We start from the raw sequence: 27,968 nt of genomic DNA, 5'->3' as shown, positions 1-27,968 counted from the left end.
CTCCATGGCAACACCTCAGCCAGTCAGAGTCGACTTGCCAATCGACATCCTTTTCTCCCGTAAAATAAATTGTTGTGATTGCTTGAAATTTGGTATTCTTGCATTTGTCCTGCTGAGTGCAAGATGAAAAACTTCAACAACATGCCTCTGTCTTTTCAGCAATATTCAAGTGTTACTGTGTCAAAGGTGCCATATAAATGCAAGTTGGTAATGAGAAAATGCTACCCACTGATCCACAGTTGCTTCTCTAACCTGGTGTCCCTTCTCCTCCTCCCCCCCCACCCCTTCTTAAGCTCTAGAAGTATGGTATGGATTCAGGAGGAGAATTGCTCAGTTCCCTGATATCTCACTCGGACTCCAGTCAATCACAGCTCATTGAGCAGAAGCCACTGACAGGACCAGGATCCGGTTCCTCCGACGACGATGAGGGCTTTCAGGACTGCGAGCAGAAGACGCCTGAGGGTCAGGGAGATGCGAGTCAGAGGGGTTTGGAAGCCTCAAGGGAGTCAGACGGCCTCCTGGTTGGAGGGAGTAGTGCTGCTAATGCAGTAGAGGGCATCTCGGCGCCAAGGAACAATAACACCCCAGCAGCGGCTCAGCCAACCGAGGCTCCTCCAACGCCGGGGACCTTGCTGCCCGATGAAGCAGGGAATGATATGCCCATCATGGACTGGGAGGCCTTAGAGAATCACATCGCCGGCCTTCAGCTCCGGGAGAATGAGAAACAGGCACGGGAACAGAGCCGCAACCCAACCGTCGCGGCCGCAGACCATTTGGTGAGTGGACGTCCGCTGGGGTTTTGGTCAGTTGTGTGTCTGATACCTGGAAGCTCGCTGCAAGAGAGCATCTGAACCAATCGAGACCGGAAGCTAAAATTTATAAACAATGCTGGAAACACACAGCAGGTCTGGCAGATTTTTTTGGGACGGACAGAATTTTGGTGCCTTGGGAAATCAAGGGATATGGGGATGGGGCCAGGAAAGTATAGTTGAAGCCCAAGATCAGCCATGATCATATTGAATAGCAGAGCAGGCTCGAGGGGCCACATGGTCTATTCCTGCTTCTATTTCTTGTGTTCTTTGTGGCAGCATCTGTGCAGAGAGTAAAACATAATTAATATCTCGGTTTGGGGTGGGGGGGTGGTAAAAGGTGGTGGAGAACTGCTGAAGTAAAAACAGAAAGTGCAGGAAAATCTCAGCAGGTCTGGCAACATCTGTGGAGAGAGAAATAGAGTTAACAACTGGAGTCTGTTTGACTCTTCCTCAGAGCCAATCGCCATCTCCTTTTGCCTTGCACCACATTCCCTTTTTTATCATCTAATCTCTCCTGCTTTCCACCCTATCCCTTTTGTTCTTAATTCTTCTCTCTCCTTTCTCTTCCTCTGTACTTGCTTAAAACCCCTGTTGCATCTCGAATGTTTTCCAGTTCTGATGTATGTATGTCTCTCTCCTCTCTCCTCTCTCTCTCCTGAGTGATTGCAGCATTTTCAGTTTTTATCTCAGATTTCCAGCGTCTGCAGTATTTTTCCTGTTTTTTTGTTATAACCAATGGGAAAACTGTACGGAGATGACCGAGTGAGCATCTCTCCCTCAGCCCTCCCACTTAAGCCCTGAGAATCTAAGCTCAAGTTGGCAAGAGTCGATGTTGAGGAGGCCCACACCCCTGTGTGAAGGGAACTGCATGGGTTCAACCGCCTCATGTCATCCAGCTCACTAGCAAACTATCCAATGCCTGTCTGTCCTAGTGAGACACATGCTCCATGGAGTCTATGCCTCCATTAGCAAGACTAGTTTTGCTGAAAATAGAGACATGGTGTTGAAGCTTTTCATCTGGCACTCATCAGGACAGATGCAAGAATGCCAAATTTCAAAGAGAGTAACGATTTATACTGCACGAGGAAAGGGGTCTGATTGGTCGAGGTGTTATCATGGAGAATGCACCTGGGAATGACTGACTCCCAATGCCTAGACATGTGTCTTTTGCCTGCAGAGGGCATGCCCTTGCGTCTGAATGTATTAAATTCTAGCAGGCATAAGTGAGCCACATTGTGAGCCTGACTGATAATCTTAAATTGGCTGTTAGTGTAGTTCTTTGCACACTTGGGATTGTTCAGTATGAGCTGTCCAATTGCAGGATCACATTTGACGTTAGACATTATGTTATGAGTTTGGCAAACACGGGCTAGTTGAGTACGGTCAGTACTCTGCCTATTGTCAGAGGCCCGGGGGAATGTGCAGGGAATTACCAGTTCCAAGCTCCCATCTCAGTTCCAAGCTCCCATCTCAGTTCCAAGCTCCCATCTCAGTTCCAAGCAGATCCTGAGCAGTCTACCACCCTCCATCTTGTCCCCAAGAATAGATGGATGACTGGGAATTTATTTACTAAAACTAGGATGAAAGGTTTGGTAGAGGTGGTCAAAACCAGGAGGGGTCTGGACAGAGCTGAGAGGGAGAAACTGTTCCCATAGGCAGAAGGGTCAAGAACCAGAGGACACCAAGTGAAGATGAATGGCAAAAGAAGCAATGGCAACAGAGGGAAAAACGTTTATTATGGTTAGGATCAGGAATGCACTACCTGAGAGTGTGGCAGCGGCAGATTGAATTGTCACTTTCAAAAGGGAATTGGATAATTGTATGAAGAGAAAATTGCAGAGGTATGGGGAAAAGGCGGGGGCAAGGGACAAGCTGAGTTGTTCTTGCAGGGAGCCAGCACAGACATGACTGGCCAAATGGCCTCCTTCTGTGGTGTAACCATAGACTCATAAATCTTTACAGCACAGAAGGAGGCCATTTGGCCCATTGTGTCCGTGCTGGCCAACAAAGATCTGACGACACTAATCCCATTTTCCAGGGTTTGGCCCATAGCCCTGAGGGCTATGGCAACACAAGTGAATAACTAAATACTACCTAAATGTTATGAGATTTTCTGACTCAACCCTCCTTTCAAGCAGTGAGTTCCAGACCCCCACCGCCCTCTGGGTGAAAAAATTTCTCAACTCCCCTCTTAGCCTTCTACCTTTTACCTTAAACTTATGCCCCCTGGTTATCGACCCCTCTTCTAATGGAAAAAGTGCCTTCCTATCTATGCCCCTCAAAATCTCATACACCTCTATCTGATCTCCTCTCAACCCCTTTGTTGCTCCAAGGAAAACAACCCCAGCCTATCCAATCTTCCCTCATAGCCTACCCAATCTTCCCTCCAACCCAGGCAGCATCCTGGTAAACCTCCTCTGCACCCTCTCCAGTGCAATCACATCTTCATTCTAATGTGGTGACCAGAACTGCACGCAGTACTCCAGTTGTGGCCTAACCAGCGTTTTATACAGTTCCAGCATAACCTCCCTGCTCTTGTATTCTATACCTCAGCTAATAAAGGCAAGTATCCCTTACTCCATATAACCACTCTGCAATAAAGTGAAGGATCTGGGAGAGGTACATGGGATATGGCTTACCTATTCATGCTATTTTATCCCTGGGCAGGAGAGAGTCCGAGAGCTGTTTGATAGCGAGAGAGGGGTAGATATATCGGAGAGTATTATATTAAAAGGTTATGATATGGTTCATTTTTCTATTCCAGCCCTTGGGGAGGAGAAAGATGGATAGTGCGCACAGATTCACATCCTGGGAGAGAACCGATAACAGTAGTTGGCAGATGACGGGTTTTAGCTGCACCACACGGTAAGGAGCCGGTTGTATTACCTGGAAACTATATCCTGTTACCCAGAGCCGAGACTGACCAGGTGCAAAGTCGCCACATCCACCCCTCCGAGCAGAACCTGTCTGCCGCGGCTCAGTAGGTCGCTTGCTTGCCCTTGCTCTCGCACTCCCTCTTCCTCCCCTGAGTCGGAAGGCTTGTGGGTTCAAATCCCACTCCAGAGACTTGAGAAGTGTGTGGGGTGCGGCAAAAGCCTTCATACGGTTTTCTAGCCCCTTGGCCCAGCAGACAATCCACACAGGAAAATCCCTTCAAGTGAGGGGTTTGCGACAAGGGGGGTACTGGGGAAGAGCGGTGCAGCACGCCCTCAGCACTGCCCCTCCGACAGTGCGGCCCTCCCTCAGCACTGCCCCTCCGACAGTGCGGCCCTCCCTCAGCACCGCCCCTCCGACAGTGCGGCCCTCCCTCAGCACCGCCCCTCCGACAGTGCGGCCCTCCCTCAGCACCGCCCCTCCAACAGTGCGGCCCTCCCTCAGCACCGCCCCTCCGACGGTGCGGCGCTCCCTCAGCACCGCCCCTCCGACGGTGCGGCCCTCCCTCAGCACCGCCCCTCCGACGGTGCGGCCCTCCCTCTGCACCGCCCCTCCGACAGTGCGGCCCTCCCTCTGCACGGGTACTGGGAGCGTCATCCCACACCTTGTGCTCAATTCTCTGGTGTGGGCCTCGAACCCATGAATTTTTTTCTTTTAACTCGAGGTAATGGTATCACCCGCTGAGCCATGACTGAGATTAATCACAGGCTCCGAGTGCTGCTCAAATCCCTGGGACACACAAAAAGCCGATGATCCCCTGCTGTTTGTTTCTGTCTCTGTCTCTGACAGATTCCACAGTCGGATGAACCTGCAGTTGTGTTTTATCAACGACAGCAGCAGTGAGAGTGACACTGAGGAACCTGCCAGCAGAGCCTCTGCCACGTCATCGCCTCAGGTAACAAGACTGACCCTTGATCTTTTGCTCCTTTCGTTTGATAACAAGGTGAAAGGTCATCCTGGACACACGGAGGTGAAAGGTCGTCCTGCTGCCCTCGTGTCCTTACTCGTCAATGCATTGGTGTCAAAATTTCTGTCCCTACAATTGTTAAGCAGCCTGACAGTGACCCATTGTGACTTTGACCCCTACGGTCAAGAAGGGTTGGAGCCCAGGAACCAACGATGAGGGGTCAGCCCGGGGGATGAGTCATTCCGTGCGTTGTCGTTAAAATTCCTTTGTCACACAGGGAACAGAATCTTGTTGTACTGTTAAAAGCTTATTCTATTGAAATCCTTGAATGACCTCAACATAAATCACAAAGGTTACAGAAGAGAAGGTGGCCATTCAGCCCAGCGTGTACATGCTGGCCCCCTGCAAGACCTTGAGTCTAAAGAGCATCATTTCAAGGTGCGTTGACGATGGAAAATTTGGAAATGTCATAGACAGCGAGGAGGTCGATGACAGACTTTAGAAGCATGATCACAAGCTGGTGAAATGGGCAGACACGAAGTAAATGAAACTTAACACAGGGAAGTGGAGTATTTCATCCAGTTCTGGGTGCTGCACTTTAGGAAGGATGTGGAGGCATTAGAGACAGCGCAGGGAAGATTCATGAGACTGGTTCCAGGGATCAGGAACTTCAGCTACGTAGAGAGATTGCAGCAGATGGCACTGCTTTTTTTTTTGGGAAAAGAGAAGGTTGAAAGAAGATTTGATGGATGTGTTCAAAATCATGAAGGATCTGGACAGAGTAGATAGGGAGAAACTGTTGCCATCGGTGGAAGGATCAAGAACGAGAGACTTAAGGTAATTTTATTTCTTCCATGGGATGTGGGCGTAAGTAGTTAGGCCAGCATTTGTTGCCCATCCCTAATTGCCCCTTGAGAAGCTGGTGGTGAGCTGCCTTCTTGTACGGCTGCAGTCCACGTGGTGTAGGTACACCCACTGTGCTGTTAGGAAAAGTTCCCGGATTTCGACCCAGCGACAGTGAAGACAAAAGGAGCAATGGAGACACGAGGAAAATCTTTTTCACCCGGCAAGTGGTCAGGATCTGAAATGCGCCCGCCTGAGAGTGTGGTGGAGGCAGATTCGATCGATTCTTTCGAGAGGGAATTGGATTATGACCTGACAAGGAATATGATAACACATGGCTACAGAGTCGGCGGGGGGGGAGGTAAGGGAGGCAGCACTAGGCCCATTGCTCATTTCGAGGGTTGGCGCAGACATGATGGGCCAAATGGCCTCCATCTGTGCTGTAACAATTCTATGATTCTGTGAAGTGATTCATTTTGGTGAAAAGGATAAAAAGAGGCATATAAACTGGTGCAATTTTAAAAGGGAGTGCAGAGATCCGGGGGCGGGTGGTGGTTTATGTGTGGAAGTCTCTGAGAATAACAGGACAGGCGGAGAAAGCCACTTTTCAAGAAAACATATGGGATCCTTGGCAGAGGGATAGAATATGAAAGCAGTGAAGTTTTGCTAAATATTTATAAATCACTGGTTAAGCCTCAGCAAGAGTATTGGCTCCAGTTCTGGGCAGCGCGCTTTAGGGAGGATGCCGAGGCCTGGAAGAGGGTACGGAGATTTACTGGAATGGCACCAGGGATGAGGGACTTTCAGTTACGTGGAGAGACTGGAATTGTTCTCCTCGGAGCAGAGAAGGTTAAGGGGAGATTCAATTGAGGCGTTCAAAATCGTGAGGGGCTTTGATAGAGTAAATAAGGAGAAACTGTTTCCAGTGGTAGTTGGGTTGGAAACCAGAGGGACACCGATTGAAGAGAATTGGTAAAAGAACCAGACTAGGGGGGGGATGAGGAGAATTTTGTTTTTTTACACAGAATTGCTGTGATCTGGAAGCCAGGTATTGGAAGCAGATTCAATAGGAACTTTCAAAAGGGGGAATTGGATAAGTACTTTCGGGAGAATAAAAAATTGAAGGGCTTTGGGGAAAGGGGTGGGAAATGAGAATAGCTCTTTCCAAGAGCCAGCAGGGGCACGACGGACAGAATGGCCACCTCCTGTGCTGCGTGACTCTGTCATCCTTGTGCTCACCGGCTGTGTGAATCTTTCCAGGGGACTCCAGGTGAGGACAGGCACGCTGGAGGAAGTCTTCTGTCTCGCAGGAAGGAGCTGGAGAGTGAAGCAAAGCGAGGCCTGGCCCTGGTGAAGAGGAGATTCGACCTGGAGAGGCAACAAGTGCGTGCGGCCTCTGAGCGCGTGAGCTTGGCCGATCTCGTTCACCCCGACTGGCTGTGGGTCAGGGGAAGAATGTTCAGGCCGATGAGGACTGAATTTCATCAAATGGTTTTACGCGCTCCAGGCTGACACTCCCAGTGCAGTAGCAAGGGGGCGTTGTACTGCCGGGGGTGGGGGGGGTGGGGGGGGCACTGAGGGAGGGGCTCGCCACCTGGGGTTGGGCACTGAGGGAGGGGCTCGCCACCTGGGGTTGGGCACTGAGGGAGGGGCTCGCCACCTGGGGTTGGGCACTGAGGGAGGGGCTCGCTGCCCGGGAGGGGGTGGGGGTTGGGCACTGAGGGAGGGGCTCGCTGCCTGGGGGGGGCACTGAGGGAGGGGCTCGCTGCCCGGGAGGGGGTGGGGGTTGGGCACTGAGGGAGCGGCTCACCACCCGGGGTTGGGCACTGAGGGAGGGGCTCGCTGCCCGGGAGGGGGTGGGGGTTGGGCACTGAGGGAGGGGCTCGCTGCCCGGGAGGGGGTGGGGTGGGGGCACTGAGGGAGGGGCTCGCTGCCCGGGAGGGGGTGGGGGTTGGGCACTGAGGGAGGGGCTCGCTGCCCGGGAGGGGGTGGGGTGGGGGCACTGAGGGAGGGGCTCGCTGCCCGGGAGGGGGTGGGGTGGGGGCACTGAGGGAGGGGCTCGCCGTCGGACATTCCATCTTTCAGTTGAAACGTTAAATGGAGGCCCTGTCTGCCCCCTCAGGTGGATAAAAGATATTATGAACAGTTGATGGGGGGAGTGTTCCCTGTGGCCCTGGGACCAATATTTATCCCTCAATCAGCATCACGTAAACAGATTACCTGCTTATTATTACATTGCTGCTTGTTGGATTTTAATGTGCGCAAACTGACTGCATCGTTTCCTGCGATGGTGACTACACTTCAGAAAGTACCTCATTAACTGTAAAGTGCTTTGTAAAGTCCTGAGGTTGTGAAAGGCGCCATAGAAATGCAAGTTTGTGTTTTATCTGCAAGTTCCATGATAGAATTAATCTTTTTCTCCCTCAGTCGAAAGATGCTGAAGGGAGGGGTAGAGCTCTGGAACTGAGTGACCTGCAAGAGATGAAAGTGACAAAACTCCAGAATCTGCAAACCAGCATCTTCGCCCAAATTCACTGTAAGTCTGTGGGGCTCAGGGTGTGGGTGGGGGGTGGTTACAGCTTCACTGCTTGGGAGTGTTTGATGGGGACGGTGTAGAGGTAGCTTTACTCTGTATCTAACCCCGTGCTGTACCTGTCCTGGGAGTGTTTGATGGGGACAGTGTGGAGGGAGCTTTACACTGTATCTAACCCCGTGCTGTACCTGTCCTGGGAGTGTTTGATGGGGACAGTGTAGAGGGAGCTTTACTCTGTATCTAACCCCGTGCTGTACCTGTCCTGGGAGTGTTTGATGGGGACAGTGTAGAGGGAGCTTTACTCTGTATCTAACCCCGTGCTGTACCTGTCCTGGGAGTGTTTGATGGGGACAGTGTAGAGGGAGCTTTACTCTGTATCTAACCCCGTGCTGTACCTGTCCTGGGAGTGTTTGATGGGGACAGTGTGGAGGGAGCTTTACTCTGTATCTAACCCCGTGCTGTACCTGTCCTGGGAGTGTTTGATGGGGACAGTGTAGAGGGAGCTTTACTCTGTATCTAACCCCGTGCTGTACCTGTCCTGGGAGTGTTTGATGGGGACAGTGTGGAGGGAGCTTTACTCTGTATCTAACCCCGTGCTGTACCTGTCCTGGGAGTGTTTGATGGGGACAGTGTAGAGGGAGCTTTACCCTGTATCTAACCCCGTGCTGTACCTGTCCTGGGAGTGTTTGATGGGGACAGTGTAGAGGGAGCTTTACTCTGTATCTAACCCCGTGCTGTACCTGCCCTGGGAGTGTTTGATGGGGACAGTATAGAGGGAGCTTTACTCTGTATCTAACCCCGTGCTGTACCTGTCCTGGGAGTGTTTGATGGGGACAGTGTAGAGGGAGCTTTACTCTGTATCTAACTCCGTGCTGTACCTGTCCTGGGAGTGTTTGATGGGGACAGTGTAGAGGGAGCTTTACTCTGTATCTAACCCCGTGCTGTACCTGTCCTGGGAGTGTTTGATGGGGACAGATGGAGGGAGCTTTACTCGTGCTGTACCTGTCCTGGGAGTGTTTGATAATTGAAATCAGGTGCCTAGAATAGAACTTGTTCATTTCCAGCAGTCCTTAATGTCCCTCTTTTCTTGCTCCTGCACCATTACCTCTGGTGCCCCCCAAAGATCTATCCTTGGCCCCTCCTATTTCTCATCGACATCATTTGAAAGGACAGGGTACATGTACAGTATACTTTCACATGTACACTGATGACACCCAGCTCTCCCTCACCACCACCTCTCTTAAACTCCTCCATTGCCCCTAAATTAGCAGCCTGCCCATCCAACAGCCAGTGCTGGATGAGCAGAAATTGCCTCCAGTTAACTATCGGGAAGATTGAAGCCATTGTTTTCAGTACCCGCTATCAATGCTGTTCCCGAGCTACTAACTCCACCCTTTTCTCTGGCAGCAGTCTGAGTTTAAACCAGTCTGTTTGCAACTTTGGCGTCGTATCTGACTCCAAGATAAACTTCGGACCTCCTATCAATGCCATCACTAAAATCACCCATTTCCACCCCCATGACATCACTCTACTCCACCCTTGCCTCAACTGATCTGCTGCTGTAAACCACATCCATGCCTTTGACTCAACAATTCCAACACTCTCTCCTGGCTGGTCTCGCAAATTCTACCCTCTGTAAACATGAAGTCATCCAAAACTCTGCTGCCTGTGTCCTAACTCGCACCAAATCCACTTCCCCTGGGCTCACTGACCTACATCGGCTCCCAGTCAAGCAATAGCTTGATTTTAAAATTCTTATCCTTGTTCTCAAATCCCTCCAGGCCCTCACCCCCTCTCCCCATCTCTGTAATCTCCTGCAACCCTTCAAGATCTCTGCGCCCCCTCCAATTCTGGCCTCTTGAGCATGCCCCATTGGCAGCTGTGCCTTCAGCTGACTATGCCCTCAACACTGGAATTCCCTCCCCAAACCTCTCTGCCATTCTCTCCTCCTTGAAGAAGCTCCTGAAAAAAACTTACCCCTTCAACTAAGCTTTTGGCCATCTGCCCTGATATCTCCTTTAGAGGCTTAATTTCCTTTCATAATCTTCTTCCTGTGAAGTGCCCTGGGCCATTTGTTTTGCATTTGAAGGTGTTATAAACATGAAATGCTGTTTGTGGTTTAAACCTGTTTTGCCTTGTTGTGCTGTCATGGTTTAGCTTGAAGCTGAGTTTGTGAGCTTTGTGTGCCAACTAGACTTAACGAGATTCTACCATCCTGCATCAGAAGCTCACGATTCAAGTCCCAACTCAGTGTTACTTGCTGTAACATTCATTTTAACGTTCAGGCTGTTGACAGAGTTTATCCTGTTGTACAGCAATACAATTGAGAAGCAGAGAAGTGTTGTTAAACCTGTATTGAACCTTGATGCGACCACACTTCTGTGCACCGTTCTGGTCTCTGTTATAACAAGGATAGAGGGGCACTGGAGAAAATGCAAAAATAAAAGATTTACTGGGATGATATTAGAACTGAAAGGCTATGCCCATCTGGAAAGTTTGTTCTGGTCTGGGGCTCTTTCCTCTAGAAAAGAGAAGGCTGAGGGGGTTAGACCTGATCAAGGTCTTTAAAATTATGAAAGGGTTTTACCAAGTCAGAGAAGATGTTTGCATTGTCGGGAGATGAAAAGGAAGGGAGGGAGGGGACCCGTGTGGGATTGTTGAGGGTGTGGGGGGGGGGAAAAATAGTTCCACAAAAAGGCAGGCATAGCTAGAACCCAGACAGGTTCTCTTAGCAGCGCTTCTAATTTGGAGGAAGTGAGTGCAGTTACAGGAGAAGTTATTCAATGTGAGAACAAGTTCAGCCAGGCAGAGTAGGGTGGTGCTTGAGAATGTGGAACTCGTAACCACAAGGTGCAGTTGCGGTGAATAATATCGATACTTTTAAGAGGAAGTCATAATTGAAGAAGCACTTGAGCAAGAAACGAGCAGAAGGTTATGGTAGTGGGATAGGAGGAGCCCGTGATAATGTGGAGCATGAACACCAGCATGGGTGTGTTGGGCCGAATGGCCTGTTTCTGTTCTGTGCTGTGACGTATGGTCCAAGTAGTTACCCATTCAACTGCATTTGATGGGATAACCAGCAGAGGGCGATCACCGCTCAGAAACATGGTCCTGCACTTCACGCACAATGAATTATTTTGAGGAGGGCTCAAACATAGACTGTAAAGGCACAGGTGGAATAGAGACTCACTGGCACCCAGCTTGGTGAGTGGGCAGCCCTCTCCCTTTCAGCTCAGAGTCAGCATGTCGTGGGTTCGAACCCCACTTCCGACATTCAAAGGCAAAATCTAGGCTGACCCAGCCTGAGAGGGAAGTGTTGCAATGCCTGAGGAACCATCTTTTGGATGGGACATTAAACCAAGGCTCCATCTGCTCTCTCAGGTGGACATATAAGATCCCACAGGTCAGTATTCTGGAGAAGAGCAGGGGAAGAATTTTCCCCCCCATTGGGGAGGCGGGTGGGGTGGAAGTGCAGGAGCGGGAGCGTGTGGACGCACCTCTGATTGGGCCACCATTTTACGTGGGTGGGCCAATTAAGGCCCGCCCAGCGTGACGTCCGCCAGGAAGCGCTATGCGCTCCCTGTGTGGATGGTGGGGGGTGGAATCCCTGAGCCGAGAGTGCGCTCTGTTGCGCATGCGTGTGAAACAGTGAGCTCATCTCCCTGAGGCTAAGTGCTGCCTCAGGGAGATCAGCGCTAAATTTAAAAATGGTGAAGGGACAAAAATAAACTTTCCCTGACATGTCCCCTCATGTGACACTGTCCACATGAGTTGGGACACGTCCATCACTTTTAATCAAACATTTATTACATTTTCGTCCTGCCCGTGGATGAGGTTTTGATGCTTTCTCTGAAGCCCGCCAGGGCTCCTGGCCTGCCCGCCGACCTTAAGGTTGGACGGGCAGGTCCATTAATTACTTCAATTACTTTTTAAATGGCCTCAATAGGACAGGTCGGCGGGCGCACAGCTGATTCGGCTGCACCCCCGCCGACCTGAAAATGGAACTGATGTCGGGAGTTCCGCTCGATATCATCCTGCATCGTTTCACACACTGGCGAGTGGGCCCCACCCCCCCTGCTCACCGACCTAAATATCCTGGCCCAGGAGACTTCTCCCCGGTGTCCTGGAACCAATATTTGTCCCTCAACCAACATCACTTTTTAAAAGAAACAACTGATAATCTGGTCGTTATCACACTGTGGTCAATGGGAGCTTGCTGTGCACAAATTGAGTGCTGAGTTTCCTGCCTTACAACAGTCACCACACTTTAAAAAGTACTCCGTTGGCTGCACAGTGCTTTGGGAAGCCCTGCGGTGATGAAAGGTGTATAAATTTAGGCAGTCTTTGAAGCTGCAGATTCCCTTGTATTCCTCATCCAGTTCAGGAACTTGGCATGAATCCCAGAACAGTCATTTAGTATGTGTGGAACCTGGCTTTGGGATAATGTCCTTGTTTACGATTGCCTGGATTCAAATGGGAATTCTGCTGAATCACTGTCTCCCGTCCCCTCCCCCTAGCCCTTCTCCTCCCAGGGTTAACACCTCACTGACCTGAGGACTATATTCCTCTCCAGAAGCTTTGCTCCAATACCAGAGTCACTGTTTGGCAGTGCCCGAATAAATGAAACTCCATTCTCGGTACACGAGACTACAAATTAGTCAAAAATTCAGAAGAGCACAGAAAGAGTCCAGTGTGCCTGTGCTGGTTCTTTGGAAGAGCTATCCAATTAGTTCCCATGCCCACCCCAACCCATTGCTCTTTTCCCCATATCACTGAAAGCTCTTCCTTTTCAATTATTTATCCAATTCCCCTTTTTGAAAGTTCCTATTGAATCTGCTTCCACCATGCTTCTAGGCAGCACGTTCCGGATCACAACAACTCTGTGTTTTTTAAAAAAAAACTCCTCATCTCCACCTCTGGTTCTTTTTCCAATTACCTTAAATCTGTGTCCTCTGGATACTGACCCTCCTGCCAGGGGAAATAGTTTCTCCTGATTCATTCCATCAAAACCCTTCACAATGTTGAACACCCCTCTTCAATCTCCCCTTTGCTCTAAGGAGAACAATCTCAACTTCTCGAGTCTCTCTCTCTATGTGACTGAAGGCTCTCAGCCCTGGTACCATTCCAGTAAATCTCCTCTGTACCCTCTCCAAGGCCTAAAGACTCTAAAGTGCGGTGCCTAGAGTTGGACACTATCCTCCAGCTGAGGCCTGACCAGTGTTTTATAAAGGCTCACCATAACTCCCTTGTTTTTGTGCTCTATGCCCAAGACTCCATGTGTTTAAGATTTTGACCCTGGATGGTTCAAACAGCAGACTTGGTGGGTGGTGACCCCAGCTGTTAGTTGGATCCCAAGCCAGCTGGTGAAGTATGAAGCTGGACACAAATACTTTTTTTGATAGGTTTATTTACAGAATGCAGCGTTACATATGTCTGCCCTCTCTCTACTAACCCCCAATGTCCCAGAAGTCTGTCTTTATACTCTTTCAAGAGAAAGCATAAGCATAAAATAATTAAACAAATAATTTCCCCTTTTAAGGGAAGTCTTTCTTTATAAGTGGTCAAGATACATAATCAATCAATGCCTTTCAGCTCTGTATACTTAACCTTGATAATACAATTAACATACCATTAACACTGATAACCGATGCATATTGTTTGGTCAATATTGACTCCTGGTCCTGTTCTCCTGGTCAGGTCTCAACACCCAATTGATGGAACTTCTCGAAACTCGGGATGACCTTAAGACCAAGCAAGATGCCATGCTGGTCGAAATTGGAGACTTGACACACTGAATGCCAATGAAGGTGAGTGGATGGGTCACTTAAAGGGGACAGGTGCCTCCTATGATAGCCTATCATCTCAGGCATCCCCAGTGTGTGAAATGGGTTGAATGGCTGGGTTATATTTCTTTGGTCAGGGATGTTTCTCTGTTCCCATTTGGATGATGTTCCATTTACTTGGCTGAGTTGATTTCCCGCCTTTCTCTGGGCCACAAGGCTTCGTTCCAGAGGGAGTGCTACATTGTCAGAGGTGCCTTCTTTTGGTTGAGAGTTTGGATCAGGGCTCTGTCTGTTATATCGATTATAAGCCAGTTGGTGAAGTACGAAACTAGACACTAATACTTTTACTGATAATAGGTTTATGCTGCATTACTACTTCCTAACTTACTAACCCAATGTCCCCGCAGTCTCTCTCTATAAGTGCTCTAGCTATTTATTTAAACAATGTCTTTCACCTGTGTATCTTAATATAACTAACATACCATTAACATTTTCTCCACGCCCCCAGGGCCTCAGTTGGGGGTGTAAGAGCCTAATGAAGAGCAGGGAGCTTTCCTGGTGACCTCACCAACATTTCTCCCTCAATCAACATGACTGAAAGCAGATTCTCCACTCTTTCATCTCATTGCTTTTTCTGGGATGTTCCCGGGCAAAATGGCTGCCACGTTTGGCCAAACAGCTTTGAGACTCCCGGCGTTTTAATATAATAAAATGGCTATCGTCTCCTAACTCTCAAAGTCGCGTTCGCTCATCACTTCCCCTGTGCTCGCAGACCTACATTGGTTCCTGATCCAACAACGTCTCCATTTTAAAATTCCCATCTTAGTTTTCAAATCATGCCATGGCCTCCCACCCCCCTCCCTATCTCTAACCTCCTCCAGCCCTACAACCCTCCGAGATGTCTGCACTCCTTTTGGCAGGAAGAATAGAAAAGCAGTATACTATTTAAATGGAGAGTGATTGGAGAACTTGTTGGTACAGAGGGATCTGGGTGTCCTGGTACAAAAAGTAAGTTTGCAGGTACAGCAAGTGATTAGGAAGACAAATGGAATGTTGGCATTTGTTGTAAGGAGGATGGAGTGTATAAGTAGGGAAGTTTTACTACAATTGTACAGGGCCTCAGCGAGACCACATGTGGAGTACAGTTTTGGTCTCCTTATTTGAGAGAGGATATAATTGTGTGAGAAGCAGTTCAGAGAAGGTTCACTGGACTCATTCCTGAGATGAGGGGTTTATCTTATCAAAAAGGTTGAGCCGGCTGGGCCTATATCTGTTGGAGTTTAGAAGAATGAGAGATGATCTTACTGAAACATCTAAGACCCTGAGGGGATTTGATAGGGTAAATACCAGGAGGATGTTTCCACTTGTGGGAGTGACTAGAACTAGGGGACACGGTTTAAGAACAAGAGATCTCCCATTTAAGATGGAGGTGAATTTTTTTTTCTCTCTGAGGGTCATTAATATGTGGAATTCTCTCCCCCAGAGAGCAGTGGAGGCTGGGTCATTGAATTTATTCAAGGCTGAGTTAGACAGATTTTACAGATTTTTGATAGGGAGTCGGACTATAGAGGGGGCAGACAGGAAAGTACAGTTGAGACCACAACCAGGTCAGCCATGATCTTTTTTAGGATGGCGGAGCAGGCTCAAGTGGCCAAATGGCCTTACTCCTACTCCCAAGTCCTATGTTTCTATTACTCCTCCAATTCTGGCCTCTTGAGCATCCCTGATCTCCATCCCTCCACTGTTGGCGGCTGTGCCTTCAGCTGCCTGGGCCCCTGAGCTTTGGAATTCCCTCCCTAAACCTCTCCACATCCCTCTCCTCCTTTAAGACGCTCCTTAAAACCTACCCCTTTGACCAAGCTTTTGGTCACCTGTCTCTAATATCTCTTTGTGTGGCTCGGTGGCAAATCTTTGCTTTGATAACCCTCCTGCGAAGCACCTTGGGCTTTTTTTTTTCTCCATTTAATCACATTAAAGGCGCTATATAAATGCAAGTTGTTATCATAAGTGCCTTCTCAGCTGTGATTCTGTGTGGGTAGCACTCTCGCCTCTGAGTCAAAAGGTGGTGGGTTCGAGTCCAACTCCAGAGAATTGAGCACAAAATCCAGGCTGACGTTTCCAGTGCCAGTACCGAGGGAGCTCCGCACTGCCGGGAGGTGCAGGCTTTCGGTTGAGACGTTAAACCGAGGATCCCGTCTGCCCTCTCGGGTGGATGTAAAAGATCCCATGGCTACAATTGGAAGGGGGTCGTTCTCTCCGGTGTCCAGGCCAATATTTATCCCTCAACCAACAGCATGATAATCAGGTGATCTGGGTCAGTATTACATCGCTGTGTGTGGGAATTTGCTGTGTGCAATTTGGCTGCCGCATTTCCTACATTCAAAGATACTTCATTGGCAGTAAAGCACTTTGGGGTGTCCTTGAGGTGGTGAGAGGCACTATACAAATGCAAGCACTTTATTTAAAGGATTCCGCCATTCTCTGTGTAGACTCACCAGCCATTGTGGACGAGTGGACCTGAATGGATTTGTTCTTTATTTTTCTCTCTCAGGTTCTGCATAGTTCAACCAAAGAATAACAACAATGAAGAGGTTTACACGATAAGGATCTTTCCTTGTGATTTTTTTTTTTTGTTTTTTTTGCGGATTTTGCACCTGATGGGGAATATCTCCGGTTCCGGGATTGGATTCCAGTCACGTCTCAAAGCCCCGGTTTCGCGAGGAAGAGAACTTTGCACCTTCAGACGCACTGCGATCCAAGCATCTGCTTCAGTGTTGGAGGCCTGCGGGAAACACAAGAGGAGGAAGACGCCATTCAGCCCCTCTAGTCTGTCCCACTGCCATCTAGTGAGATCATGGCTGATCTGATCCTCACTCCATCCGCCACCCTTTTGTTCTGTAGCCCTTAATCTGCCTTACCCAGCAACTAATTCCAGGCTGACGCTCTCCCACTGCCAGCACTGGGGCGAGTGCCGCAGCGTTGGAGGCGCCACCTTCGGGGGGGGTGAGACGGTAAACCGAGGCTCCGTCTGCCCCCTCGGGTGGGCCTAAAAGATCCTGTGACCGCTATGTCAAAGAAGACCGGGGCATGTCCTCCCCCCGAGGACAATATTTATCCCTCAACCCGACATCACACAAAAAAAAACCCAGAGTATCTGGTGATTATCACGTTGCTGATTGTGGGATCTTGCTGTGCACAAATTGGCTGCTGCGTTAGAGCTTCATCCCTCAACCCAACATCACACAAAAAAAACCAGAGTATCTGGTGATTATCACATTGCTGATTGTGGGATCTTGCTGTGCACAAATTGGTTGCTGCGTTAGAGCTTTGTGAGGATGTGAGAGGCCATATATGAATGCACAGCCTTTCTTTTCTATGATAAAGGTGGGGTGCCCGCTCGTCCTGAGATAAACTGAGTTTGTGAAAGAGGGGAGGGGGGTCTCAACTTGTAAAATGAGCCACGATCCAGGAAATCCCTGGATGAACAACAGCTTGCATTTATATAGCGCCCTTAACATTGTCAAACAGTCCTGATGCTTCCCAGGGAAGTCTGACACTGAGCCACGTCATGAAACATTAGGACAGCTGATCAAAAGCATCTTAAAGGAGGAGAGAGCAAGCGAGAGAGAGGGAGATGGGGAGGGAATTCCAGAGCTTAGGGCCCAGGCAGCTGAAGGCACGGCCGCCGTTGGTGGAGCGATGGAAATTGGGGATGTCCAAGAGGCCGGAATTGGAAGAGTGCAGAGATCTCGGCGGGTTGTAGGAGTTTGCAGAAATGGGGAAGGGCAAGACTATGTCCTTAGACATATGGAGGAATTTGAAAACTAGGGCAAGAATTTAAAATGGTGGCGTTGCCAGATCTAGAGCCAGTGTAGGTCAGAGAGCACAGGGGTGAGGGTGAGTAGGGTCCATTTAAGTCTGTTTTCTATCTGTCTGTTTTCCAGAAGTGGAATTGGACTCCTGTACTAAGCTGCCTCTGATCCATGTTTGAAGGGCTCTTGTGTCCACTTGGTTAGAACAGAGGCTGCTGGTGGTGGCCAAAGTGGTCCACCACCCCTGATGACCGAAGCTCCAATGTTTTAGAATTCCAGTACTTAACCTGGAGGTCCCAATATACAGACTGTAGAGCTCAGAAACAGGCCATTCAGCCCAACTGGTCCATGCTGGTGTTTATGCTCCACACAAGCCTCCACCCACCCCCTCAGCCTGTTCTCCTATTCCTTTCTCCCTTCGTGTGTTTATCCAGCTTCCCCTTTAAATGTTTCAATATTATTCACATCAACCACTTCCTGTGGTAGTGAGTTCCACATTCTGTTGCCCTGAACTGGAACCATTTCAAAGGGCAAATCAAGAGTCAACCACATTACTGTGGGTCTGGAGTCATGTAGGTCAGACCAGGTAAGGATGGCAGATTTCTCTCCCTGAAGGACATTAATGAACCAGATGTCTTTTTTTGATAGTTTGATGCTAGTTTCATGGTGACCATTACTGAGACTAGCTTTCAATTCCAGATTTCTATTAGCTGAATTTAAATTCAATCCCACCATCTGGTGGCGGGATTTGAACCCACAACCCCAGAGCATTATCCTGGGCCTCTGGATGACTGGGCCAGTACATTATCACTACGCCACCGTTTGCCCTGTAAAGGAGTTTCTCCTGAATTCCCTGTTGAATTATTTAGTGACTATCTTATGTTGACGGACCCTTAGTTCTGATCTTCTTTGCAAGTCAAAATATCCTCTCTATGTCTACCCAGTCTCAGTCTTTTCTAGATTAAAGAGTCCCAGCCTAGTTCAGTCCCTCTGGTTTGTGTTTACTCGAGGCTAACTTACGGTAAATCACCCCAGGTTGCATTAAATATGCTGCAGATACGTGTCTGTGTTGACCAGCCAGCGAGATTAAGCAGACAAGAGTCTGGGTTGAACACACGGGAGGAAATAGTTTCTCCACCTTTATCCCATCGAGTCCTCTTAAAGCTTTTCAAACCCCTCGAACGGACCACCTGTCAACCTCTGGAATTTGAGCCAAGTTTATGTCCCTTCCCTGCCCTGAATCCAGGCCCCACATCATGGGCTAGAGATTCAGAATAACTACCTTCCCCCCATCCCTACACCCATTGGGTTGCCAACCCTCCAGAATTGGCCTGGAAATTCCCGGAATTGAGAGTCCATCTCGTGGCTACTGCAAGCTAAATATTCACCGAGCCGTATTATTTCAGCACTTTTATGGGTCATAGAAGTATTGGAAATGCAGGAAATATTGACTGGGATTCAGAAACGTGGGAGGGTCCTGTGGGGGGTGGACATTTCCAGGAATGCGTCCAACCTGAAGGTGGCAATTGTATCCCAGTCCCCACCACCTTGTTCTGGTGTCTGATCCAACAACCTCCCAGCTCCATCAGTGGCCCTCCCACCGCCCCACACGGCCCCAGACAGACTGGCTGGAGCCTTGAGCCTAAGTGTGGAGGCCGTAATATACCCTACAGGCAACTATAGACAAGCCTGAGCCAACAGGTACCCAGTGTCATTGGTCAATCAGTATTCTCGTTGATCCTTTTATGACTTTTTTTATATTTAAATATATATTTTTTTAAATTGCTGCTTTCCTCACATTAACTGTTACCACCAGGTGTTGCTGAAATGGAAAAACAATGTTCAGTATGAAAATAAAGGTTCATAAAACTGAAAAATGTGCTTTGTTTTTGCACCTTTTTAAAAGCTGCACGGTCGGTATCTCAGTGGGCAGCTCTCTCTCTCTCTCTCTCTCTCAGTCAGAAGGTTCTGGTACCACTCAGAAATGTAAGCACATGATCCGTGCCAACCCTCCCAGAATAGCATGTGCTCGGGGAGTGCTGCGCTGTTGGAGGCGCTGTCTTTTGGATGAAACTGAGGCTTCAATCTGCCCTCTCAGGTGGATTTAAAAGATCCCATTGCCGCTTTGGAAAATGCACAGGTGTTTTCTTTCCCTCCACCCCATCCTGGACAATATTCCTCCCTCAATCAACAGTATCAAAAGTAGATTAACTGGCCTTTTGAGCGTTAGCAATTTGTGGGATTAAGCAGTGCGCAGATTGCCTGCACCACAACCAGTAACTGGACTTCAGAGGTGCACCATTGGCTGTAAAGAATGGACTAAGATGCTATATAAAAGTTTGTCCGTTTACTCTTTCACCTTTTGCTCTCTCTCAAAGCAAGGAACTGTTTTTCAAAATGAGATGTGGATCACTGGCCAGGCCAGCATTTATTGCCCTTCCCTAATTGCCCCATGTCAAAGTGGTGGTGAGCCACTGCCTTGAACCGCTGCAGTCCATGTGGGGTAAGTATACCCACAGGGCTGTTAGGGAAGGAGTCCAGAATTTTGACCCAGTGACAGTGAAGGAACGGCAGATATGGCTAAGTCAGGATGGTGTGTAGCTTGGAGGGGAACTTGCAGGGGATACTGTTCCCACGCATCTGCATCCCTAGTCTTTCTAGATGTTAGAGGTCGCAGAGCTGTGTGCTGTGTTCTGCTCACAGGCCAAGGTGAAACTGAGAATGGATCACATGACATACTTCCCTTCTAGTGATGTCAAGGTGCTATCCCTTAAAAGGCCTATACAACAGTCATGGGTTTGGAAGGCGCTTGTCAAAGGAGCCTTGGTGAGTTGTTGCGGTGCATCTTGTACATGCTGCTCCCACTGTGCGTCAGTGGTGGAGGGAATAAATGTTTAAGGTGGTGGATGGGGTGCCGATCAAGCGGGCTTCCTTGCCCTGCTTTGACCCACTCCTGTGTGGATGGTCTGAGTTTATAAGACAGCCCTTCTTTCCATGAGTGAATTATAAAGAGAAGAGGCAGCATCAACTGTGACACACTCCCCCATGGAGAACTGTACAACAACAACTTACATTTATATAGCACCCATAATGCAGTAAAACATCCCAAGGCAATACCCTGGAGTGTTATCCGACATAATTAGACACTGACAAAAAATGCTGGAAAAACTCAGCAGGTCCGACAGCATCTGTGGAGATAAAGAGTCCGAATGGACTCGAAACGTTAACTCTGTCTTTCTCTGCACTGATGCCGTCAGACCTGCTGAGTTTTTCCAGCATTTTTTGTTTTTGTTTCAGATTTCCAGCATCCGCAGTATTTTGCCTTTATATTATAATTAGACACTGAGCCACCGAAGGAGATACGAAGGACAGGTGACCAAAAGCTCGGCCAAAGAGGTAGGTTTTAAGGCGCATCCTAACGGAGGAGGGAGATGTTGAGAGGACAAATTCCAGAGCTTAGGGCCCAGGCAGCTGAAGGCACGACTGCCCATTGTGCAGCGATGGGGAAATCAGGGGATGTGCAGGAGGATAGAATTGGAGGATCGCAGAGATCTCGGAGGGCTGTGGAGCTGGAGGTGGTTGCAATGAGGCCGTGGAGGGATTTGAGCGCACGGATGAGAATTTTAAAATCGAGGCTTGGCTTAGCCGGGTGCCAGTAGTTGGTCAGCGAGCATAGGGGAACCGGACTTGGTGTGAGTCAGGGCACGGGGGCAGCAGAGCTTTGGATGAGCTCAAGTTTTTATGGAGGGCGGAAGCTGGGAGATCAACCAGGAGGGTTTTGGAATAGTCAAGTCTGGAGGTAACTAGGACTTGGATGAGGGTTTCAGCAGCAGATGAGCTGAGGCTGCTGTGAGGGACAAATGATATTGGAGGTGAAGGAAGGCTTTTTTTTTGGTGCTGGCACTCGTTGACCCTTTCACTCTTTCAACTTTTTTTTTTCCACTTTAATGTACTCATTAGCTACCGGTGCCCTGACTTGCAGAGGGGAATTGGCAAATGTTGTTCTTTTTTCTGTTGACAGATACTCCTAATGGCTTCAATTAACCGTGAGGTAATCGGTTCCCTGTAAAAGTCTGAACAATTATCTCTCGAGCTAGCGGTCCCCTCATCCTGTTTTCCCTTCCCGAACAAACATTTCGGGATCAAAATGTGCAGAGCAAGCAGTCAAAGACCAGCTGTTTTCATAATCAGCTCCATTAAGCATCATCTGTTTTACCACACGTGATTTTTCTTATCGAAAGGTAAAGGGTACAGGGCTGTGGCCGATCCCACATTGGAAAACTGAATCCAGCTCCCTCCTCACTCCTGCATCGTTTCGTCTAGTCCCCCCGGCTAGGATTTACCCTAAATCACAGCGTATACATCCACCCGGCATATAAGACGACCCCGTTTTCCCAGCCCCCCCAAACAATCATGTTTTTGCATATACTCGATGTATAAGTTGACCCCCTCCCCCCGCCCCGCCCCACTCCACCGCGCTTTTCAGCCACAACTTGCTGTACTCACATTAGTAGTCAGCCTTCATTTTACACCCCCACAAATGCCATGTTTTACTTAACCGATACCTTACAACTGGGCGTATGGGATCAAGCAGGCGATAAGAGCCATGTCACGAAGTTGTTCAGGAATTTAAGACAGGTCCACTCTTTGCAGCGACGCCGATCACATTCAAAACGGCGATCACCCACAGCCACTCTGGCTGTTTCACTTTTATACTTGGCCTTTAAGCCGACTCTTTTTTTTGTTGGGATTTTTCAAAGGTCGACTAACATGCCGACATCTGTCTTTGGCCCTCTCTTGTTTCTCATCTACATGCTGCACCTCAGCGACATCACCCAGAAGTAAAATGTAAGCTTGCATATGTACACTGGCGACACACGGATATACTTCACGAGCATCCCTCTCGTCCTCTCCACTGCTTTTGTTTTGTTACTTTGAGCAGGGATGACTCCTCAATAAACATTGGGAAGACTAAAGTCCTCAGTCATTCTGTTTCTGAGCCACCGACTCCATCTTTCTCCCTGGCCGCTATCTGAACCAGGATGTTCAGAACCTTGGCGTCATATTTGACCCTAAGTTGAGCTTCTGATCGGATATCCGCTCTATTGGTCCCAGACATAGTATTGTGTCGGATTCTGGGCACTGCACGTTAGGAGGGATGTCAGGGTGGACAGGGTGTGAGAGGAGATTTACTCGAATGGTTCCAGGGATGAGGAACTTCAGTTAGGCGGAGAGACTGGAGAAGCTGGGATTGCTTTCCTTAGAGCGGATCAGGGAAAGGGGAGGTTTAATAGAGACATTTAAAATCATGAAGGGTTTTGATAGAGTAAATAAGAAGGGAGGGTCAGTAACCAGAGGGACACAGATTGAAGCTAATTGGCGAAAGAACCAGAGGGGGAAATGTAGAGATTTATTTTACGCAGTGACTTGTTGTGATCTGGAAGGCGCTGCCTGAAAGGGTGGTGGAAGCAGATTCAATAGGAGCTTTTGAAAGGGAAATTGGATAAATACTTGAAGGGCAAAATTTTGCAGAGTTAAGGGGATAGAGCAGGGGAGTGGGACTAATTGGATAGCTCTTCCAAACAGACAGCCCCCTTCTATGCTGTACCATTCTATGATCACCAAGACCACCACCCTAACTCTGCCTGACTCTACCCTTATCCAGACTTTTGTTAACCTCAATACCCTCTTGACTGGCCTCATTTCCCAAATTCCATAAACCTCAGCTCATCCAGAATCCCCTCGCTAAACCTCTCCACCTCTCTCTCTCCTCCTTTAAGACACTCTTTAAAACCTCTGACCAAGCTTTAGGTGATCTGCCCTAATGTCCCTTTATGTGGCTCAGTGTCAAATTTTGTTTGATAATCGTTCCTGTGAAGCGTCTTGGGACCTTTTACTCTGTTAAAGGTGCTTTATAAATTCAAGTTGTTGTTGTTATCTCTAGGACACACTCAAAGGGTGGTTTATGCCCCAGAACTTTGATTTGAAGTTGCAGTGGTTTTATGTAGGCTCTTAACTCTATCTCTATCTGCCTTTGTTCTATAATCTTTAATATCCTTACCCAACAAAAATCTACCTATCCAGCGGGTAGCCACCCGGAGAAGGGACTCTTAGCCGATTGCTTTGCCTCTCTTCCAGGCTGGGATCACTCGGACAGATTGGATCACTCCCTTTGCGGTCCCATCTCTTAGGTCCTTCTCAGCCCATAGATACACAGTCACCTGGCTGACTGAACCATTGGGAGACTGGAGGTACAGACTTTCTGTTGACATGGGTAAGTGCCTGGGTTACTCACTGTTTCTGTTTGAACAGAAAGCTGTTGTTTACATGTTTAATCTTCTCAAATGACCATCATTTCATCAAGCTCTTTGAACCCAACACTCATTCTGCTGACATGGGCTCTCTCAGTCACTGTCTATCTGTCTCTCTCTCTCTCTTTCTCACTCTGTGTCTCTCTGTCTCTCTCTCTCTCTGTCTCTCTTTCTATCACAATCTCTCTTTCAATCCCCTCTTGCTTTGTCTCTCATGTCTGTGTGTCTCTATCCCTCTTTTTCTCTCTCTGGCTGTCTCTCACCGTACCTCTCTCTTTCAATTTCTCTATCTCTCTGCCTGTCTCTCTGACTGCCTGTCTCTGTCTGTGTCTCTCTCTCTGTCTGTCTGTCTCTCTGTCTGTCTCTCTCTGTCCTTGTCTGTCTCTGTCTCTTACTCCCTCTGTCTGTCTTTCACTCCCTGTCTCTCGCTCTCTCTGACTTTTTCTCTGTCTCTCTCTGTCCAGTTTATCTCTCTCTCTCTCACTCTTTCTGCCTGTCTCTGCCTACTCCCCACCCCCACCCCCCCACCCCCACTCTCTCTCTCACTCACTCAAAGAGACAGTGGATGAGGAAATCACCCATAGACTAAATGTTTCATCGATCAGTCAGCCCTGCTTTTACCTGGTTGGCATCGCGCTGCGGGACACGCAGAAGCAGGGAGGGGATAGGGATCAGTCCCAACTCCCAACTCTCCCCACCACAAAACAGAGTTGCCAACCCTCCAGGAGTCTCCAGGAGTTGGAGATTAAACTCTAAGCCTCGCTTGGGAGCAAAAACCAGGGAGGGGAAAATAAATGTATTTTGTTTTCATCTAATTGAACACATCTGTTTATTAGTCGTTTATTAGAAATCTAGCAAATGGGGATTTAAAAGGCTGTTCAACTGGGTGGGGGAGGCAGGGGTCCATATGATGAACACTCCAAGAGGACATCCAACCAGAGTTGGCAATCCAACAGCCAAGCAGCCCATAACTGAAGGCCCAGAGTCCACATGAGCCAAAATGAGAGAGAGAGAGGTCGCAGAAAGGACTGAGGGGAGGAGGGCATCAGATCCTTTATTGTGACAATCACTGGTGCATCCGAACAGGAGGAGGCCATTCAGCCCCTCGAACCATTCAGTCATTGAGATCACGGCTGATCTGTATCTGAACTCCACTTACCCAACTTGGCTCCTTATTCCTAAAGACCGTTGACCCAACAATAATCCGTTTCTGTTGGTCTTGAAAGCTTCAGTTGACCCCGCCCCAGCCTTTTTGGGGCTGAGAGTTCAGGTGTCACAGGAAGGTTGTGCTGTGCACCTGATCAATGTCGTAAAGGTTAAGAAATGGGAAGAGGTTTTTGGGTCTGTTCCTTACATCACAGCTTCATTACAGCGCAGAAGAAGGCCATTCAGCCCAGCGGGTCCATGTCAGCCCTCTGTAGAGAAATCCAGTCAGTCCCATTTGCCCTGCTCTATCCTTGTATCCCTGCAAGATTATTTTCTTCAACTCTCCATCCAATTTCCTTTTGAAATCATTCATTGTCTCCACTTCCACCCCCCTTGTGGACAGCGAGTTCCAGGACATTACCGCTCAATGCTTAAAAAAAAATCTTCCTCACATTCCCCCCCTGCATCTCTTGCCCAAAATGTTAAACCTAGTGTCCCCCTAGTCCCCGTCCCATCAGCCAATGGGAACTTCTTCTTCTTAGGCAGTCCCTGGGGGTCGAGGGTGACTTGCTTCCACACTAAAAATGAGTTCCCAGGTGACTGAAGAGTCCAATGTGGGACCTACAGTCTCTGTCACAGGTTGGGGGTCAGACGTGGTAGGGGGACAGGTGGGTGGAGTGCCCGAGTTGCCACGCGCTCCTTTCGCTTGGCGTCAGCTAGCCCTCGGCGATGAGACTCGCGGAGTTCAGCTCCTTCCCGGGATGCTGTCCCTCAACTTCGGGCGGTCTTGGGTCAGGGATTCCCAGACATCGGCAGGGATGTTGCACCTTCTCAAGGAGGCTTTGAGGGTGTCCTTGAAGCGTTTCCCCTGACCACCTGGGACTCGCTTTCCGTGTTGAAGCTCCAAGCAGAGCGCTTGTTTTGGGAGTCTCGTGTCAGGCATGAGGTCAGTGTGGCCCGCCCAGCGGAGCTGATGGAGCTTGGTCAATGCTGCGATGCTGGGGATGTTGGCTTGAGTGAGAACACTGACGTTGGCGCCTATCCTGCCAATGGATCTTGCAGAGGCAGCGCTGGTGGGACTTCTCCAGAGTTTTGAGGTGCTTGCTGTGCATAGTCCACGTCGCTGAGCCACATAGGAGGGCGGGTATCAGTACTGCTCTGTAAACCGTGAGCTTGATGCTGGGTTTAAGGTTCTGGTCTTCAAACACATTCTTCCTCAGGCAGATGAAGACTGCGCTCGCACACTGAAGGCGGTGTTGAACCTTGTTGTCGATGTCTGCCCTTGTTGACAGTCGGCTCCCCAGGTATGGAAAGTGGTCCATGTTGTCGAAGGCTGAGGGCCAGTGCGGTGTGGAGGGGGCAGGTTGGTAGAGGACCGTTGTCTTACGGGTGTTTAGTGTAAGGCCCACGCTCCCGTACGCCTCGGTGAAGATGTTGACGATGGCTTGGAGCTCGGCCTCTGATGTGTGCACAGATGCAAGCATCGTCTGCGTCCTTGTAGTTCAATGACAGAGGATGGGACGACCTTGGCTCTGGCCTGCAGGCGGCAGAGGTTGAACAGGTTCCCGCTTGTTCTGTAGTTTAGCTCCAGTCCAGTGGGGAGCTTGCTGAGGGTGAGGTGGGGCATTGCGGCAAGGAAGATTGAGAAGAGTGTCGGTGCGATGACACAGCCTTGCTTGACCCCGGTCCGTGCGTGGATTGGGTCTGTGGTGGATCCATTGGTCAGGATCACGGCTTGCCTGTCATTATGCAGCAAGCGGAGGATGGTGACAAACTTCTGGGGGCAGCCAAAACGGAGGAGGGTGTGGAGGAGGGAACAGCTTTTCTTTGTCTACTTTATCTAAGCCTGTCATACCTCTACCAAATCTCCCCTCAATCTCCTTTGCTCCAAGCAGAACAACCCCAGAATCTCTACTTTTTTTGTCAGGTGCAAGATTTTATAAACAACGCCCTTTTTAAGTAAAAAGAAGACTGAAATGCTCAGCCGTTCAAAGCGTGCGGTCGTACACCAGAAAACGTGTGTGAGAGGGAAAGAGTCAGTGAGTGTTGCTAATGGCTGATTAACTTCATTAGGTCACAGGTGGACAGGATGGGAAAACAGGACAGGAGAACACAGCCCTCTGAATGATCGAGACAGGAGCAGGGAGCTCGAGAGGACCCCCTTACATCCCATTCTCTTTCCCGAAACTCAGTTCATAATTGCCGGGAATGAGGAGGAACCAAGAGGTGAGTGACAGATTATTCTGAAGGCAATTGCTTATTTTTACAGCTGTTGTTTGGCTTATAATATCCACAGAAGTGTTTCTGTGCGTGTGTGTGTGTCTGTGTGTGTGTGTGTGTGAGTGCGTGTGTGTGTGAGTGCATGTGTGTGAGTGCATGTGTGTGAGTGCATGTGAGTGTGAGAGTGCGTGTGTGAGTGCGTGTGTGTGAGCATGAGTGCGTGTGTGTGCGTGTGTGTGAGCATGAGTGCGTGTGTGTGAGCATGAGTGCGTGTGTGTGCGTGTGTGTGAGAGTGTGTGTGTGTGCGTGTGTGTGAGCATGAGTGCGTGTGTGCGTGTGTGTGAGCATGAGTGCGTGTGTGTGCGTGTGTGTGAGCATGAATGCGTGTGTGTGTGCGTGTGTGAGAGTGTGTGTGTGAGTGCGTGTGTGTGCGTGTGTGAGCGTGAGTGCGTGTGTGCGCGTGTGTGAGTACGTATGTGAGTGTGTGCGTGTGTGAGTGTGTGCGTGTGTGAGTGCATTGTCTGTGAGTGTGTGCGTGTGTGTGTCTGCACATATTTTTTTTCTCCTGATTCTCTCCAATCCCTGAGCGCAGCTTAAATATCTCCAAAGATTTATCCCAACTAGCAAGTGCTTTAAAGGGGAATGGGCATTAGCTGGGTTTCTTGGG

The 27,968-nt window shown here is 49.1% G+C and overlaps 1 protein-coding gene across 2 annotated transcripts; it reads left to right on the top strand.

Moving 5' to 3' along the window:
• Positions 1–298: 298 nt before the first annotated feature.
• On the top strand, positions 299–27,301 carry LOC144671849 (schwannomin-interacting protein 1-like). 2 transcript variants are annotated; one of them, XM_078533899.1, is made up of 7 exons: positions 299–776; positions 3,577–3,677; positions 4,536–4,641; positions 6,757–6,879; positions 7,924–8,032; positions 13,727–13,836; positions 27,155–27,301. In XM_078533899.1, exons 1-6 carry the CDS (start codon positions 309–311, stop codon positions 13,822–13,824), a joined length of 1,005 nt encoding a protein of 334 aa, XP_078390025.1. In that variant the 5' UTR covers positions 299–308; the 3' UTR covers positions 13,825–13,836; positions 27,155–27,301. The 2 variants fall into 2 exon arrangements, with proteins under 2 accessions (XP_078390025.1, XP_078390024.1); XM_078533898.1 differs by lacking the exon at positions 27,155–27,301 and adding an exon at positions 16,364–19,502.
• The last annotated feature ends 667 nt before the right edge of the window (positions 27,302–27,968 follow it).

This window comes from Cetorhinus maximus, chromosome 34 (genome assembly GCF_964194155.1).
Source record: "Cetorhinus maximus chromosome 34, sCetMax3.hap1.1, whole genome shotgun sequence".
In the NCBI taxonomy this organism is placed as follows: domain Eukaryota; kingdom Metazoa; phylum Chordata; class Chondrichthyes; order Lamniformes; family Cetorhinidae; genus Cetorhinus; species Cetorhinus maximus.
Note: the sequence above shows the minus strand (reverse complement) of the source record. Positions and strands in the feature narration are given on the sequence as shown.

Excerpts from the sequence above, each read along its gene's own strand:
- LOC144671849 (XM_078533899.1), top strand. The coding sequence starts at position 309 with ATGGATTCAGGAGGAGAATTGCTCAGTTCCCTGATATCTCACTCGGAC. Across the intron at positions 777-3,576 it reads TCGCGGCCGCAGACCATTTG|CCCTTGGGGAGGAGAAAGAT; the intron begins GTGAGTGGACGT and ends TTTCTATTCCAG. Across the intron at positions 4,642-6,756 it reads CTGCCACGTCATCGCCTCAG|GGGACTCCAGGTGAGGACAG; the intron begins GTAACAAGACTG and ends GAATCTTTCCAG.